This window comes from Meles meles, chromosome 3 (assembly GCF_922984935.1).
Source record: "Meles meles chromosome 3, mMelMel3.1 paternal haplotype, whole genome shotgun sequence".
In the NCBI taxonomy this organism is placed as follows: Eukaryota; Metazoa; Chordata; class Mammalia; order Carnivora; family Mustelidae; genus Meles; species Meles meles.
Window position 1 is genome coordinate 91,563,278 of NC_060068.1, and position 15,873 is coordinate 91,579,150.

General features: G+C 37.0%; 1 protein-coding gene across 4 annotated transcripts in view; it reads right to left on the bottom strand.

The window, feature by feature from the left end:
• IPO11 (importin 11) overlaps positions 1-15,873 on the bottom strand; it is a 213,336-nt gene that overhangs the window by 35,231 nt on the left and 162,232 nt on the right. For all 4 annotated transcript variants that reach the window (XM_046000578.1, XM_046000580.1, XM_046000579.1 and 1 more), the window contains one exon: positions 2,678-2,773. In XM_046000578.1, the coding sequence (XP_045856534.1) occupies positions 2,678-2,773 (96 nt within the window). The remainder of the gene's footprint in view (positions 1-2,677; positions 2,774-15,873) is intronic.

Sequence of the window (15,873 nt, forward strand, 5' to 3'; positions counted from 1 at the left end):
GTTAATATCATTCTGAGTGTTTCTAGATGAGATTAACATGTGAATTTGTACAGTGAGTACAACAGACTGCCCTCCCCAATGTGGGTGAGTCATAATCAGGGGAAGCCTGAAGAGAATAAAAGGTCTAGTTAAAAAAGAGAATTCACACTCTCTGCCTTTTAGTTTGAACGTCAGTCTTCTCTGGCTTTGTGATTCGGACTAGAACTTACACCATTGGCTCTCCTGCTTTTAGGCCTTTGGACTTAAACTGAAACTATACTCTAGTTTGCCAATTGGAGATCTTGGGACTTCTCAGCCTCCATAATTACATGAGTCAACTTTTTATAATAAATCCATTTACATTTATTTAAATATAAATATAAGTATAAATAAATATAAATATAGATCTCTCTCCTATTGGCTCTGTCTATATGGAAAACCCTAATATGCTACTTAAAGAGGTAAAAACAAAAAACAGGGTTTTCTTCCTTTGCTCTAATTTATTCTATACTGAAAATACAATAGGAATTCAATAGAACTAAAAATATTAACTTTCTTTGGGGCGCCTGGGCGGCTCAGTGGGTTAAAGCCTCTGCCTTCAGCTCAGGTCATGATCTCAGGGTCCTGGGATTGAGCCCCGCATTGGGCGCTCTGCTCAGCGAAGAGCCTGTTTCCCCCTCTCTCTCTGCCTGCCTCTCTGCCTACTTGTGATCTCTGTCAAATAAACAAATATTTAAAAAATATATATTAACTTTCGTTGAATAAACTGTTCCAATAAACAGGAAGGGGGGGGCACCTGGGTGGCTCAGTGGGTTAAAGCCTCTGCCTTCGGCTCAGGTCATGATCTCAGGGTCCTGGGATCGAGCCCCACATCGGGCTCTCTGCTCCTCTGAGAGCCTGTTTCCTCCTCTCTACCTGTCTCTCTGCCTCCTTGTGATCTGTCTGTCAAATAAATGAATAAAATCTAAAAAAAAAAAAAAAAAACAGGAAGGGGAAGCTGGAGGATAAGTTAGCTACATAAGTAAGTATTTTATGTTTCTCACGCGCCCTTTTCTGAAAGTCTATTTATACCCTACAGTCTGATGGACTATAATTTTTAGAACTCTATGTAGTTTAAAAAGAGAGAGAGAGAAAGAGAACGCTATGCAGTCCACAAATTACAGAATAGGAAGATTATCACAGATCAGTCTAACTTCTCTTAGAAAACCTAGAAAAGCCAGGAAAATAGTTTCTCCACTGTGTTTCCATACGCCAAATACCACCCCAGGGTAAAAAGCAGTGACCAAACAATTCTGGGGAGGGAAACAATGGTTTTACGTCCTAGCTACCCAAGCACCATGGCTCTCAAGTCTAGGCCTTTGTAGTCTGGATCCCAATAACGGTCTCCTAGTCAGTCTGCTTTCCTTATGCCCAACATTTTCCCCTTCCAAACCAAAACTTTCTTCCTTGCTGAGCTTGGCATCATGAGTCAGAACACCATGGTACTAGTCTTGACTCCTCTACTCATCTGCTGTGTCACTGCACTTTTCTCAGCCTCTGTATCCTAATCTTGAAAATAATGAAACTACACTCATTTCTCAACTTTATTTCTAAAAACTTCCTGACTCTCATCCCTTCCACTTATACCATGCTATATTTATGTCCATTTCCTATATTCTAAGTCTTATCCCTTCCCGAAGACTCTAACACACAGTGCCTTTTTCTTCTCTATTGGAGCACAAGCTAGAATTCTACTGTTTCACGTGCTTTGTTCGACACATACCTGAGTGCCTTTACCCATGACTAGTGTTTTCATTGTGCTATTAGACACATTCGTCCCCTAAATTATATACTCCAAAGAGGCCGAGGAACATTTGATTGTATACTGAACATTTCACAGTTGTAAACTTTGTCACATATTATGCATAAATATACAATATTTATAGTCATAAGATTCTATCATGACCTGAGCCAAAACCAGACGCTTAACCAACTCGGCCACCTGGGTGCCCCCAACAATGTCATTTTAACCGTTCTCTTTTAAGACTGGTCAGTACCACATGACTCTAATATGTAAAAGTGCCAGGGATGCTTCTATCAAGCAAATACAAACAGAGGATGTTTACCAATCCTCTTTTCCCCGTAACTTGCCTAATGGGCAGGGGAACTTTGTTAATTGAAAAAAAGAACATATTCAAAACATCTTTAAAAAGGCTTTTACAGGGGCGCCTGCATGGCTCAGTCATTAAGGGTCTGCCTTCGGCTCAAGTCATGATCCCAGGGTCCTGGGACAGAGCCCCACATTGGGCTCCCTGCTTAGTGGGAGGTGCTCCTCCCTCTCCTGCCCCCCTGCCCCCCCACCCCACTTGTGTCGCGCTCCCCGTGCTTGTGTTTCCTCTCTTGCTGTGTCTCTGTCAAATAAATAAAATCTTTTTTTTAAAGGCATTTATGCTAATATAAAAGCCTAATGTCAAATCATAAAATTATTATTAAAGAAGTCCAATTTTTCATTTCACTTTAACAAATTAAAGGTGGTCTCAAGATCAAGCTAATTAGAGGCAAAAAAAATACAAAATTTTCTTTATAGAAGACAAAATTTTAAAAAGACACTGTGTCTATATGGTAGTAATGAACAAAAATCACGCAGGACATATTTAATTACCCCCACAACACACATTCCACCCCTGATCAAGGGCAATTAATTAAATGATCCACCTACTCTTTATAAGTTCCTGTTTCGGGATCTTCTGTCATGACATCATGAAGACCCTCCACTGAGATATTTATAATCCCACAGAATTTATCTTGGATGACACTAAAATAAAAGAAAAGCAAAACAGGTTTAACTGGAGTATTTTAACAGGCAATTCTTTTTTTTTTTTCTTTTTCTAATACCCCCTGAAACATGAAGAGAAATTTTACTTCTAAGATACAAAGAAAACTTTCAAAATATGTTTCTTATAGCAGAAATTTTACCTTTGCACGTAACATTAAAATTTTCTCTTTCACTAGAGTATTAGTGTTTAAATACTAAAAAGGCAGATCTGAAAGGAAAAACAGATTTAATATTCTTTAACTTATTACAATAGACCTGAGATGACTTTATAGCTAAAAAGTTAAAGATACAAAAATGTTGAAGATTAAAAATCTCTACTCTTCTGGGGCACCTGGGTGGCTCAGTTGTTGGGCGGCTGCCTTCGGCTCAGGTCATGATCCCAGGGTCCTGGGATTGAGTCCCACGTTGGGCTCCCTGCTTGTCTCCCTCCCACTCTCCCTGCTTGTGTTCCCTCTCTCGCTATGTCTCTGTCAAATAAATAAAATCTTTTTTTTTTAAATTTTTAAAGGTTATTTATTTATTTGACAGAGATCACAAGTAGGCAGAGAGGCAGGCAGAGAGGAGGAACCAGGCTCCCCACTAAGCAGAAAGCCTTAGGTGGGGCTTGATCCCAGGACCCTGGATCATGACCTGAGCCGAAGGCAGAGGCTTTAAACCACTGAGCCACCCAGGCACCCCTTAAATAAATAAAATCTTAAAAAAAAAAAAAAAAAAAAAAAAGAGAAAAAACTCTACTCTTCTGAAGATAATGCCAAGAAAAAGAAGACAACTCACAGACTAGGATAAAATATTTATAAAACATGTATGAGAAAGCACCTGAATCCAGAACATATAAAGAACTCTAAAAGCTGAAGAAGATAACTTTGCAGTTCTTCCTGCCCATGGGTCCTGTCCCCGTGCTTTAACAAAACCACACACTATCTGCACTAAAAAAAAAAAAAAAGACTACTCAATTCAAAAATTGGCAAAAAATTCAAGACACTTCACTGAACAAGCTATAAAGGTGTTATAAGAGTACCTGAAAATATGTTCAACATAACACAGTCATCAGAGACAGGCAAATTAAAACCACAGTAATATTTTAATTAAAAGTTAAATTAAGAAGACAATACCAATTGCTTACAAAGATGAAAAACAATAGGACTTCTCATATATGGCTATTAAGAATTTTTTAAAAAGGCATATCCATTTTAGAAACTACACCAGCAGTTTTTATAAAATTAACACACTTCACACAAATTAGCAATCCCATTCCCATATATTTACTCAAGACCAAAACAAGTACCCTCAGATCTGTAAGTTCTTATGGTAGCTTTATTCGTAGTAATTTACAACTGCAAATGACCCAAATGTCTATCCACTAGTGAATGGCTAAACAAACTGTGGGATACTTACTCAATGAAACGGTCATCAGCAATAAGGAGGAACTAAAGATACATACAACAACTTGGATAAATCTCAAAAACATTACACTAAGAGAAATAAAATGGACTCAAAATGCTACATACTATTTATGTGACTTTCTGGACAGGGGATATTATTTGTTCAGTGGTTGCTAAAGAAAGGGACATTAAGGGAACTTTTTGGGGTGACAGGAGTGTTTTATACTATGGTAGTGTGTATACACTGTGTGTATACACAAAGTAGTAGTGTACACAGATGTATACATCTGTGAAAACTTTATGCTTAAGGAGTTTTACTACATGTGACTGTACATTAATGAATCTTTTAAAAAGTGGAAGTACTTAACCATCCACTGAAACACACAATTACACTATCTGAATTTAAAACTAGCTGAATAAATTTTAAATAATTAAATAAATCTGGAAGGTCCAGGGACCTTCTAGAATCATTCCTACAGAGAAATACAATGTTTCTCATTCTGCACTAACACAGATTAGCACATTCTCCATTAACTCATTCTCATTCTTTACTGAACATTTTTAAATGTTCAGTAAAGAAGTACCAAGTTACTGTATTTTGGGTCATATTTCCACCTTTGTAAAGTGAAATGCTTTGTCCGTTCAAATGTGATCAGATTTTAGACAACTAAATCACTAGTTAGGCAAAATAATAATTAGTTGATATTCTGATACATTTCAATGTGCATATAATACCCTATTGCAGGAGCAAATATTTTTTAAGTCACTGTATTCCCTTTATATAAGAACTAAAAAAATCTTTTAAGAAAGACACATGCAATCTACTTTATTCATTTCAGGGAACAACACCCTAGAAGAAAATCTAGGAAACCAAAATTGTGTCTAAAGTTTCACCCACTAACTGTGTGATCCCACTGAAGTTAATTCAGCTCTCCGATGTTGGTCTCCTTGTCAGTAAAATGAAGGTTGGACTGAAGTGTGACAGATATGTGGAGGGAATATAGACATTTTCACTTCCTACTGCAGAGTTATTTGCCACTAATCCATTACAGCATTCTAAGGCAGGCAGGTTCTGAAATTCCTTTTTAATACAGGAACATTCCAGATAGGTATCAACAACTAATCGTGATGAGCTGAAAAAGACAAAAATCCTCCAGATTACAGCTGTTTATCAGGCCTCTTTGTCAGTACTTTTTAGGGACAACCCACGCAAGCAGCTGCCTTCTCTACTCATATCATCTCCAAGTATCAACCCCTTCAGGAAAACCAGTACTTTCTTAAGAAATCAGTGGAACAGAATTCTGAGTACAGTGTATTTTCTCAAAAGACTGAATATGAATCTTCCTGACACATATCTGGCAATCTAAGTGATCATGGTCTACGAGGTGGGTGAAGGTTAATTAGGAAGGAATGCAGAAGGAGAAAAAAAGCGTATATATTTGACAACCATTTCATCTGATTATAGGTTTTACAAATTATCATATTGATCAATGATGATGCTACCAGCACAGGCACATGTTTCTGAGAAAAGGTACAAAGTTCTACCTCTGCCATAATTAGAAGAAAGTAATAAGTAATAAGCAACTGAATAAAGGATACAGTTCTAGAACACCGAACCTCTACAGACATGCACATTCACCACACTGAGCCTTCAAGGCTGAGGGCAGATTTTGATAATCAAACTGCTGCATGAACAGGGTAATCTAGTGACTACATAATTCTTGCCAAAAGGCTTACCTTCACCTCTTTCTCATGAATGGCGATTTTGTTAAGAGGACACTGCTGAAACCAAAAAAAAGCTTGAAAACTTCTGAGAGAAAGCTAATGAGTTAAGGAACCTGAAATTTATGTAAAGCTCAGAAATAGTCAATAACTGACAAAAAGAAGTGTTAAGAAAATTAGAATAAAGAATGGAAAATGATACTCATGGAAGCAGACTGGGACAGGCCAGAGGATACAGGTCCAAACTCTGCTCGGCTTATTCACGCCCATCCAGGCTTGGGGGAGGAATCAGTCATGTTATCAGTGGGGTTCACCTGCCCCATTCCCTGCCTGACCTCCAGGGGATTTCACGTTCTACCAGCTGAGGGCTTGGACACGTGACTGTCTAGTAGGGGTAAGGGAAGTGAGGCAACCTCCATTAGTGGCAGTCACTATTTCTCACTGCGATGTGACTCATTCTGCATAGAAGGACAATGCAAGCAGAGATGTAGGTATGGGAGGAGGATTAAATTCCAGCAGACAGGGTAAACTGTGCTTGCGTTGTAGTACCTGTTAGGTACCAGAGGGGCAGACCACAGACTTCCAAGTTTGGAAAAGGGGAAAAGGTCTACAGCCCAAAGCAGAAAGGTCAAGGAGCAGGCTCTGAATGGGAGGATGGGAGGAGGCGACTCTCAAAAACGCAAAAAGAAGGAAGGACTGAAGAGGGGAAATGGGAGTATCCATGCCATATTCTGGGGTCAGTAAAAGAAGTCACACAGTAACTCTCTTCAAAGCACTAAAGTTCAAAAAACAAAAACAAAACAACACAAAAAGATATACCTTAATTCCACTCATTAAGCAGTATGGGAAAAGTACCCCCAAATAATAGGTATAACAAAAAGTCAAAAAAGGCTTGTCCTTCCTGGTACACACAAGACATATTTATTTAAAGTAAGAAAGAAGTTAAAATTTTTTTTCTCCATTTTATTATAAAAATGCTCCCTCCAAATATGTAAATGTAACATTTTAAAAATGAAGCTTTTAGATTTTTTTACCCACAGTATTTTTATAAAGTTTTGAATATTTATCAAATAATCACTTTAGTTACATAATTTTCTCAACCCTGTCTTTTACAAATTAAGAATCAATCTTGTTTTCCTATAATAATAATCTTTCTGAATTAAATGCTTTAAAATGTGATTAGACATTTTAAATGGAAACAAATCAAATGAGAACTATAAAACAGAAATGAAACAGAATAAGTTGGGAGGAGAGAAGGTACTCTACTTTTAATCTTATATATATTACCTCTCTAAACAAAAGATAAGAATTAGGTGGGGTTTTTTTGTTTGCTTCTTTTAGAGAGCAAGGAAGGCAACAGTAGGGAGCAACAGAAGGAGAGAGAATGAGAATCTCAAGCAGACGCCATGCCCAAAACAGGGCTCGACATGGGGCTCAATCTCATAACCCTGAGATCATAACCTGAGCCGAAATCCACAGTTGGATGGGACACTTAACCAACTGAGCCACCCAGGTGCCCCACTGTTTTGTTTCATTTCCAAATTAAAAACAGCCCATTTTTTTCTTCCATTATGTGCTACATACTGAGTTCTAAGTCAACACTTGATAAGCATCCTTCTCTGTGTCATCTTTTAATGTCCTCTTGGGCACATCAGTCAAACCTGGTGTCAAATCTGTTATACAATGTGGATAAAGTGAAGGTAGCCAGGGGGAACCATGTAATTCTAATTCTCACTTGGCTCTTAACCTCTCAAACCACTGTTCACTAACAAGCTGAGAGTTCACATTAAGTAGGAGGCAGCAATTAGAGTCCTGAAACAAACAGCTAAACTCCTTAGGAGTCTATATACAGCTTCGATAGCACAGTGGAGATATCAAAACTTAAGAGGTAAAAAACAAACAAACAAACAAAACTGACTATTGATTATTCCAGACAAAACTTTACAACTTGTAAAAAAAAAAAAAAAACAAAAAAAACACTTTACAACTTGTTATAGTCCCAAGGTCACAGAAGACCGCCTCGATGAGTATTAATAAAAGGTGGACTTACAGCAGGATACCAATTTATTTACAAAAAAAAAAAAAAAAAATTAGTGATCAGAGTGTCATATTACCCCTGCCAAACCTTCCTGGTGAATATGTCACCACGGTTACATTCATTCATTTTATTCAACATTTCATGAGTTCACAAAATGTGTTAGACATCATGGTAAACTCTGGAGATTAAAAAATGTCTACCTCCAAGAACGTACAGTGTGAAAAGAGCAGTCTTCTCAAAAAATGTAAATGGCAAAAATGGACAGCTACATGACAAAGCATGAAAGTGGGCCACTTTCTCATACCATGCACAAGTTAAGATGAATTAAGGCCCCAAATATGAGACCTGAAACCATAAAACTCCTAGAGGAGAGCAGAGGTAGTAATTTCTCTGACATCGAGGCAAAAGAAACAAAAGCAAAAAAAAAAAAAAAAAGGCGAGGGACTACATCAAGAGAAAGCTTCTGCAGAGTGAAGGAAAGAATCAACAAAACTATAAGGCAACCTACAGAATGGGAGAAAGTATTTGCAAATGACATATCCCCTACAGGGTTAGTATCCAAAATATATAAAGAACTTACACAACTGAACACCAAAAAATAATCCAATTAAAAATGGGCAGAAGACATGCATGGACATTTCTCCAAAGACATGGCCAACAGACATATGAAAAGATGCTCAACATCACTCCATCGTCAGAGAAATGCAAATCAAAACTACAGTGAGGTGTCACTGTCAGCACGGCTGAAATCAAAAACACAAGAAACAAATGTTGGCAAAGATATGGAGGAAAAAGAATCCCTATGCACTGTTCATGGGAATGCAAACTGGTAGAGCCACTGTGAAAACAGTATCGATGCTCCTCAAAAAATCAAAATGAAATTACCACATGATCCAGTAACTCTACTACTATTTAAGCGAAGAATATGCGAACACTAATTTGAAAAGATACATGCATCCAGATATTTACTGCAGCATAATTTACAACAACAACGTTATGGAAACAACCTAAGTGTCCATCCACCATGAACTAAAAAATTTGCAGAAAGGACAAAGAAAACAAGCAACAAATGACATTTTTATTTTCTTTTTAAAGTATGATATCCTGAGTAAGTACTTTTCTCCATTTAATGGATATTTCTGACATACAAAGAAGCATTTGTCTGAAGGGAGAGGATCCAGTCCCCTGAACGGAGTTAAAGAAGCACTGGCAAATTATCACTCTCTAATTCTCATCGGTGATCCCCAGAATCTTGATCATTCTACCATCACTTGAGATCTTAGCAATCCAAGTTAACCCACTTTGCACAAAAAAATCAATCAATCCCAATTTTGATAAAAACTTATTTTCATTTTACAAGGTTAAATGTGATCCAACTGATCCTACTCACTTCACTACTGAGGGCTTCAAGGAGGCAGTGGATGCTTTCTACTCCAGTCTCTTAAATTTCATTCTTTCTCCTTAAGAATTTTCAGGGGTGATCAAGAACTTCAACAACACCGAACAATCCCACCTTTCCCAAGTTGCTCCTCCTTTCATGGCTTTCAGGCAATTAAGTCATTACCTCTTGAATATAATAGCTGCTAACGCATATCTGCTTACTCCCTTCCTGTCCCTCACAATGCTCTTCCTCCTTTTTCTATTCACCTTAACTCACACTTCCTTCACAGGCCTTCTCTGGTCACACCACTGTAAGTGAGCACTCTGTCCTTGGAATTTGCAGTAGCATAAAACTTGTCAGCACTACTCATCTAGCATGCAACTCATGTGCCATCTAGTTTTCTCCTAATGTTCTTTCATTTTTCATCCCTACAGGCCTGCTCTAAGACTCTCCGTTAACTTTAAACACAGCCCATGTGTTATGTTTATTTTTTTATGTCCCACAGGACATGATGTGACCGCTCAATAAATAATCATGGGAATTAATGATCCCCAGAGCTCAAGAACTGCCCTCCCTCATTTTCTTTTTGTAGTATTATTTGTGCTCATCTCTTTTGGAAATTACAAGTATGGACAGTCGAATTACAGATGACATATTACAATTGACTACACTAAACATGAGGCAGAAAATAGAGCAGAAGGTGGCTGTGCTGCAATCTATTTCTGAAACATTTCAGAAAACACAAGGAAAGTTTAACATTGAAGATGAAAGAAGAGAATGAAAGGAAAAGTGACGGGAAAAGAGTACTGGTAACCTGAACATTTTTCTTCTTTTTCTTTGTCACAAACACTTTTCCTTTTCTTATTGCACATACTTGGTAGATATATTAATGTATTCACATAGACACAAGTTACAAACTATGAAAGAAGATAAGCTTTTATAAACATCCGTTTGTTTGGTTATTCAACTGTGTTATAAGTGATGTTACACATATATAAACATTAAATAGGTGAGGGCTTGAAATTCTACACTAAACATTATTTGACCATTTAAACAATTCCACATAGTTTTCAGTAAACTTCTTTTTCCATTAAATTCACGAGTAAATTACAGTTCTTAATCTTGTTTTATTATTTTCTAAAGCTATGGCACCTTAAGGCATTTTCTGGGTATATAAAAGTATCTGTAGACTCTGAGTTGCAGAAACGTCATGCAGAGTGATTCTGAAAACGAAATACTAGAGAAAAAAAATCAATCCATCTTTGTTTTTATTGAACCAACTTAAAAACTATGCTGGCTTAAGCTATTTCTATCCTTTTGTGTAATTATGAACCTAACCACAAGGGTTCAGAAAACAAACAACCCTTGAAATGAAGAATAAAACTTTTAGTTCCCAAAGGCATAAATAAATGAAATTCCTAATATTCATTTTGTCAGCCCAAATAATAAATATTACATTGAATATGAACAGGACTCTAGTTTCTAACTGTCCAATTTTTTTTTTTAAAGATTTTATTTATTTATTTGACAGAGAGATCACAAGTAGGCAGAGAGGCAGGCAGAGAGAGAGGGAAGCAGGCTCCCTGCTGCGCAGAGAGCCCGATGCGGGACTCGATCCCAGGACCCTGGGATCATGACCTGAGCCGAAGGCAGCGGCTTAACCCACTGAGCCACCCAGGCGCCCTGTCCAATTTTTATTAGCATTTTTACAGTGAGCATTTTTTTTTTCAATATTTTATTTGTTTATTTGACAGAGATCACAAGTAGGCAGAGAGAGAGGGAAACAGGCTCTCCGCTGAGCAGAGAGCCAGATGCGGGGCTCGATCCCAGGATCCTGAGATCACGACCCGCGCCGAAGGCAGAGGCTCTAACTCACTGAGCCATCCAGGTGCTCCTACAGTGAGCATTTTATAGTTGTACTTTTCAGAGAAATGATCTATCCACCACAGACCATGTATTTTATACTTTCTAAGTGATGGATTGATCTATTTGTATCATATCTTCATCCCCTTGGAAGTGGGAAGAAAACAGGCATGCAGAAACACAAAATTTTCAATTACTTTTTCTGAACAGTTCTCTAATCAAAAATTGATGATTTAACAGTTTTTCATAGGAAGTCCAAGAAATAAATAAATAGCATTTTCTCTAACCTAACAAGACCACAACTACACTATTCATACCTCACATACAAATGATTAATATTTGAAGTCACTCTTGCATTCTTGTATCTTAAATACAGGAGGTCACTAAAGTTAGGGTAATTTAAGAAAATAGTAAGATTTAAGCATTAAAAACCACAACAAATAAAATATTCACTTAATGACACTTCTCTGCTTGTACTGTTTAATAGGATTAGTAAGCAATAAACAATAAACAGCAGTTTATTTAAAGAAAAGGGCAAAATAAGAAAGCCCTGACTAAATAGTCTTATCCGACTTTCTACCACATCAGAGGCCACAAAAGTGGTGACATTTACACGAAAATGAGTTTTTTTCCTCTCTAGTTATTTTCCAGGATTTAGTTAGCTGCAAAGACTTTTGTCACATAGATGGAAACATATATTCTTTCTACACAGTAATTCTCTACATGGTCATGGAAAAGAGTGTTAATAAATCTAGTTCCCTTGACAAATAGTGGCAAGGAAACAGGATAAAAATTGTTAGTGGAAATTCACTAAGTTGTTTTAAAATGAAAGTTGGATTTTTAAAAATCCAACAATAATCTTTTAAAAAGGCTTTTTAGAGGCACCTGGGTGGCTCAGTGGGTTGAGCCTCTGCCTTCGGCTTGGGTCGTGGTCTCAGGGTCCTGGGATCGAGCCCCGCGTCTGGCTCTCTGCTCAGCCAGGAGCCTGCTTCCCCCTTTGTCTCTCTGCCTGCCTCTCTGCCTACTTGTGATCTCTGTCAAATGAATAAATAAATATTGGGGCGCCTGGGTGGCTCAGTGGATTAACCCGCTGCCTTCGGCTCAGGTCATGATCTCAGGGTCCTGGGATCGAGCCCCGCATCGGGCTCTCTGCTCCGCAGGGAGCCTGCTTCCTCCTCCTCTCTCTGCCTGCCTCTCTGCCTACTTGTGATCTCTCTGTCAAATAAATAAATAAAATCTTTAAAAAAAAAAGAATAAATATTTAAATAAAATAAATATCATATATCATATATAAATATATAAATATTTATATATATAAAATATATAAAAATAAATTATATATAAATATATATTTTATATAATATATAATATATAAAAATAAATTATATATAAATATATATTTTATATAATATATAATATATATAATAATATAAATATTTAAATAAAATATTTAAATAAAATATTTTTAAAAAATAAAGTCTTTTCATATTATCAACTATTCCATTAATTTTTGGGGCGCACATACACAAGCAAAACAAAGCAACCCGTAATCTTTAAGATAGTAAGAAAAACTCTACCAATCCACGTATGCCACCTTCCATGATTTTCAAAAGAAAAGACTGCGCTTTAAGAAGAATACCCAATGACAAAACTAAGTTTCCATAAAAAAATGACAAATGACTGATAGAGCACTATGTGGGGAAAAACATTAGGCTGAAAACCCCAGCAATGCTTGTTTTGAATGCTTACAGGAGTCATTTGATAGAGTGGTTCTTGATTTTTAAAAAGGGATATAAGAGAACTAAATAGAGATTTCATAATAATGAGGGTGGGAATCTGACCTTACCATTTGTAAATGCTTGGTATTGCTGCTGATAAAACTATACAATAAATAAATACAAGATAATCATGAATATGGGACAGGACAAACGAAAAAAGCCAACTATGCTGTCACTAAAGTCATATGAAAAGATATTCATGGCTTGGAGTTACATTCCTAGAGAATTGTATGGAATTTTATGTTGCACAGACCAGACTAAAATAAAAAGAACGTGCACTGGAAAAGTGTTACATGATCAAAAGAGGACTTTGGTAACAAAGGCAAGTAAAAGTGTGCGATCCTTATTGTGAGGACAAGGGGTTAATGTTCTTATGAGACCAATTTGGTAGGAAGGCCTAGCATTAAAGCTGTTTTTCAGAACCTTGTAAATGGCTCCCTAGCCTTTTTTCTCCCATTTTGCAACCCTTTAAAGCAAATATGGCATATTTTACGGTTATTGTTTTGATGCAGATAAGATAACTGAGTAAAAATGCTTGCTGACTCAAGACACAGGTAAGAGGAAGTGTGTAACCCTGGGACTTTATGTAGGAGAAAGTCGAGAACTCCACTGAGAGTACAAAGTTGGTGGAGAACAAAGAGGTATCCAAATATCTTCTTTCCCTGCTACAGTAAATTCTATACAATTCCCTCACTCTCAAACAATGTCAACCCTTATCTTGCCCCAACACTGTCTTTGGCTATCAACAGTGGCAAGCCCCTCACCTCCAAAAGCCCATGAAGCATCTTACCCAGGCTCCCCCACTCCATCACCTTGGACGTTCCTGATTTCCTGCTTACTCTTGTTGAGGTGTCTCTTCTTAACAATCAAGTCCTCAAGGACAATCTGAAATCAAACATCTCTACTCCAATGCTAGGACGGAACTGGGAGTAAGTTCCCAATTATCCCAGAAGTGAAATACATATTTCTGAAATTCCAAACTGGAATTTTAAATGTATTAAAAAGTATACTGTTATAAATAAATGTTAGTTGAGTTCTATACCTCTCATTTGTTATGGGGAGAGGATAAAGGGGAGCTTTTTAGGAATGCCCTGGAACCTTACCAAACTTTTACAGAAGTCAGTGGGAAAAAAAATGGATCGGTATATAAAAACTATCCAAAAACACAACCATTTTATTCTTGTGTGCTCTCATCAGAAACTTTAGTAAACAGTAGAGAAACACAGTAATCTTTTTTTTTTTTTTTAAGATTTTATTTATTTGACAGACAGAGATCACAAGGAGGCAGAGAGGCAGAGAGAGAGAGAGAAGGAAGCAGGCTCCCTGCTGAGCAGAGAGCCCGATGCGGGGCTCGATCCCAGGACTCTGGGATCATGACCTGAGTCGAAAGCAGAGGCTTTAACCCACTGAGCCACCCAGGCGCCCCGAGAAACACAGTAATCTTGAGAAAAGTTTCTTTACCTGTATTGAGAATATTACCTAGTTTTAACTTTGCTATTTGTTTGAGGTGGTGCTGCCTAAAATGTGAAACAATCATATGCACAAATTATACTGCTGAAAATTTCTATGCATATTATCACTTCAAATCAATTTTATCTTAAGTAAGTTTTTAAATTGTGCAACTATCAAACAGCAGTGTCATATGAGCTAACATTTTTAAAAGGAAAAGCTGCTGACAGAAACTGGAATGAGTATTTAATGAATACCACCATATACAACTACAACTCCATATATAAAACAATATTAATAAGATTAAAATTTTCTAGTTGAGCCTACATCAGTCATCAATTATAAGTTATACATAAAAATTTTTTAAATCTTGATAAAATTTCTAAATTACCTTCCTCGAATTTGGGGGAGTTTTTCGGTAAGGTCAAGATACTTTGTTTATGGTTATTTCCTAACTCCAAATAACCACCTAGGCTGCTTCTAACATCTTCAAGAGAGTGTGGTCTAGGTGGTGAAGGGAGACATGGAAGAGTTTTCACCTTTCATTTTAAGTATCTCTGTATTCTCTGAATTCCTTTTTCCAAAGAGCATGTACTTTCAGTAATTAAATAAAAAACTTAATTGGTGTTGTGTGGATACAACAGAAGTATATTATTAAAAACGTTTTCAAGGTGAAACAAATACCACATACCTTTCCCCAATAAAATAAGTAATTTATGTAAGAACAGATTTATTTAAAATTATATTCAGGTTATCTCCTAAAATCACAACCAAGGACAAAGCTTTAAACTAGACAGGGAAAAGAACAGTGAAAACTCTTGTAGGTGGGGTGGCGAGGGAGCTGGGAGGGCGGAGAGATGTGGCTTTAATTTCTCTGAAATTTCTGGTATATCTCAAAGCCATGATCCCCAGACCAGCACTATCAGCAAACTTAACCCACACACACACTCAACAAGCCCCACTCCAGACCTACTGAATAAAGAATTCTGGGAGGGGTGAGGGGCAACAATCTGCATTTTAATAACCCAGGTAATTCTGGGTTTGAGAAGCACCACCTTAAGGTATATCAGACAACACAATCATTCTTATTATTACTTCAGGTTCACAATACAGACTCAATAATTATCACTTGGTTTAAATACTCCCAGACTGCTTCAGGCTAATTTCAAACAGGAAATATTAACTTTTAATAATAAAAAAGAGAAGTGTGGGGGAAGAGGAAGGACAGCACAAACACGAAATACGTAACATTCAAGGGAAAATTTTTAACACGTATTCGTAGTTCAGGTCTCTGTTAATAGATCAAGCGTGGGCACTTACTATATGCCCAATATTCTACACAGTATAAATATATACTAATAGAGATAAACCATACATAGTCTCCATGGCTTGAATTACCATCTATCTACATTAAAGATTCCCAATCAAGGCCACTAACATCTCCTGGGGGCTCTTTCATCTTATTC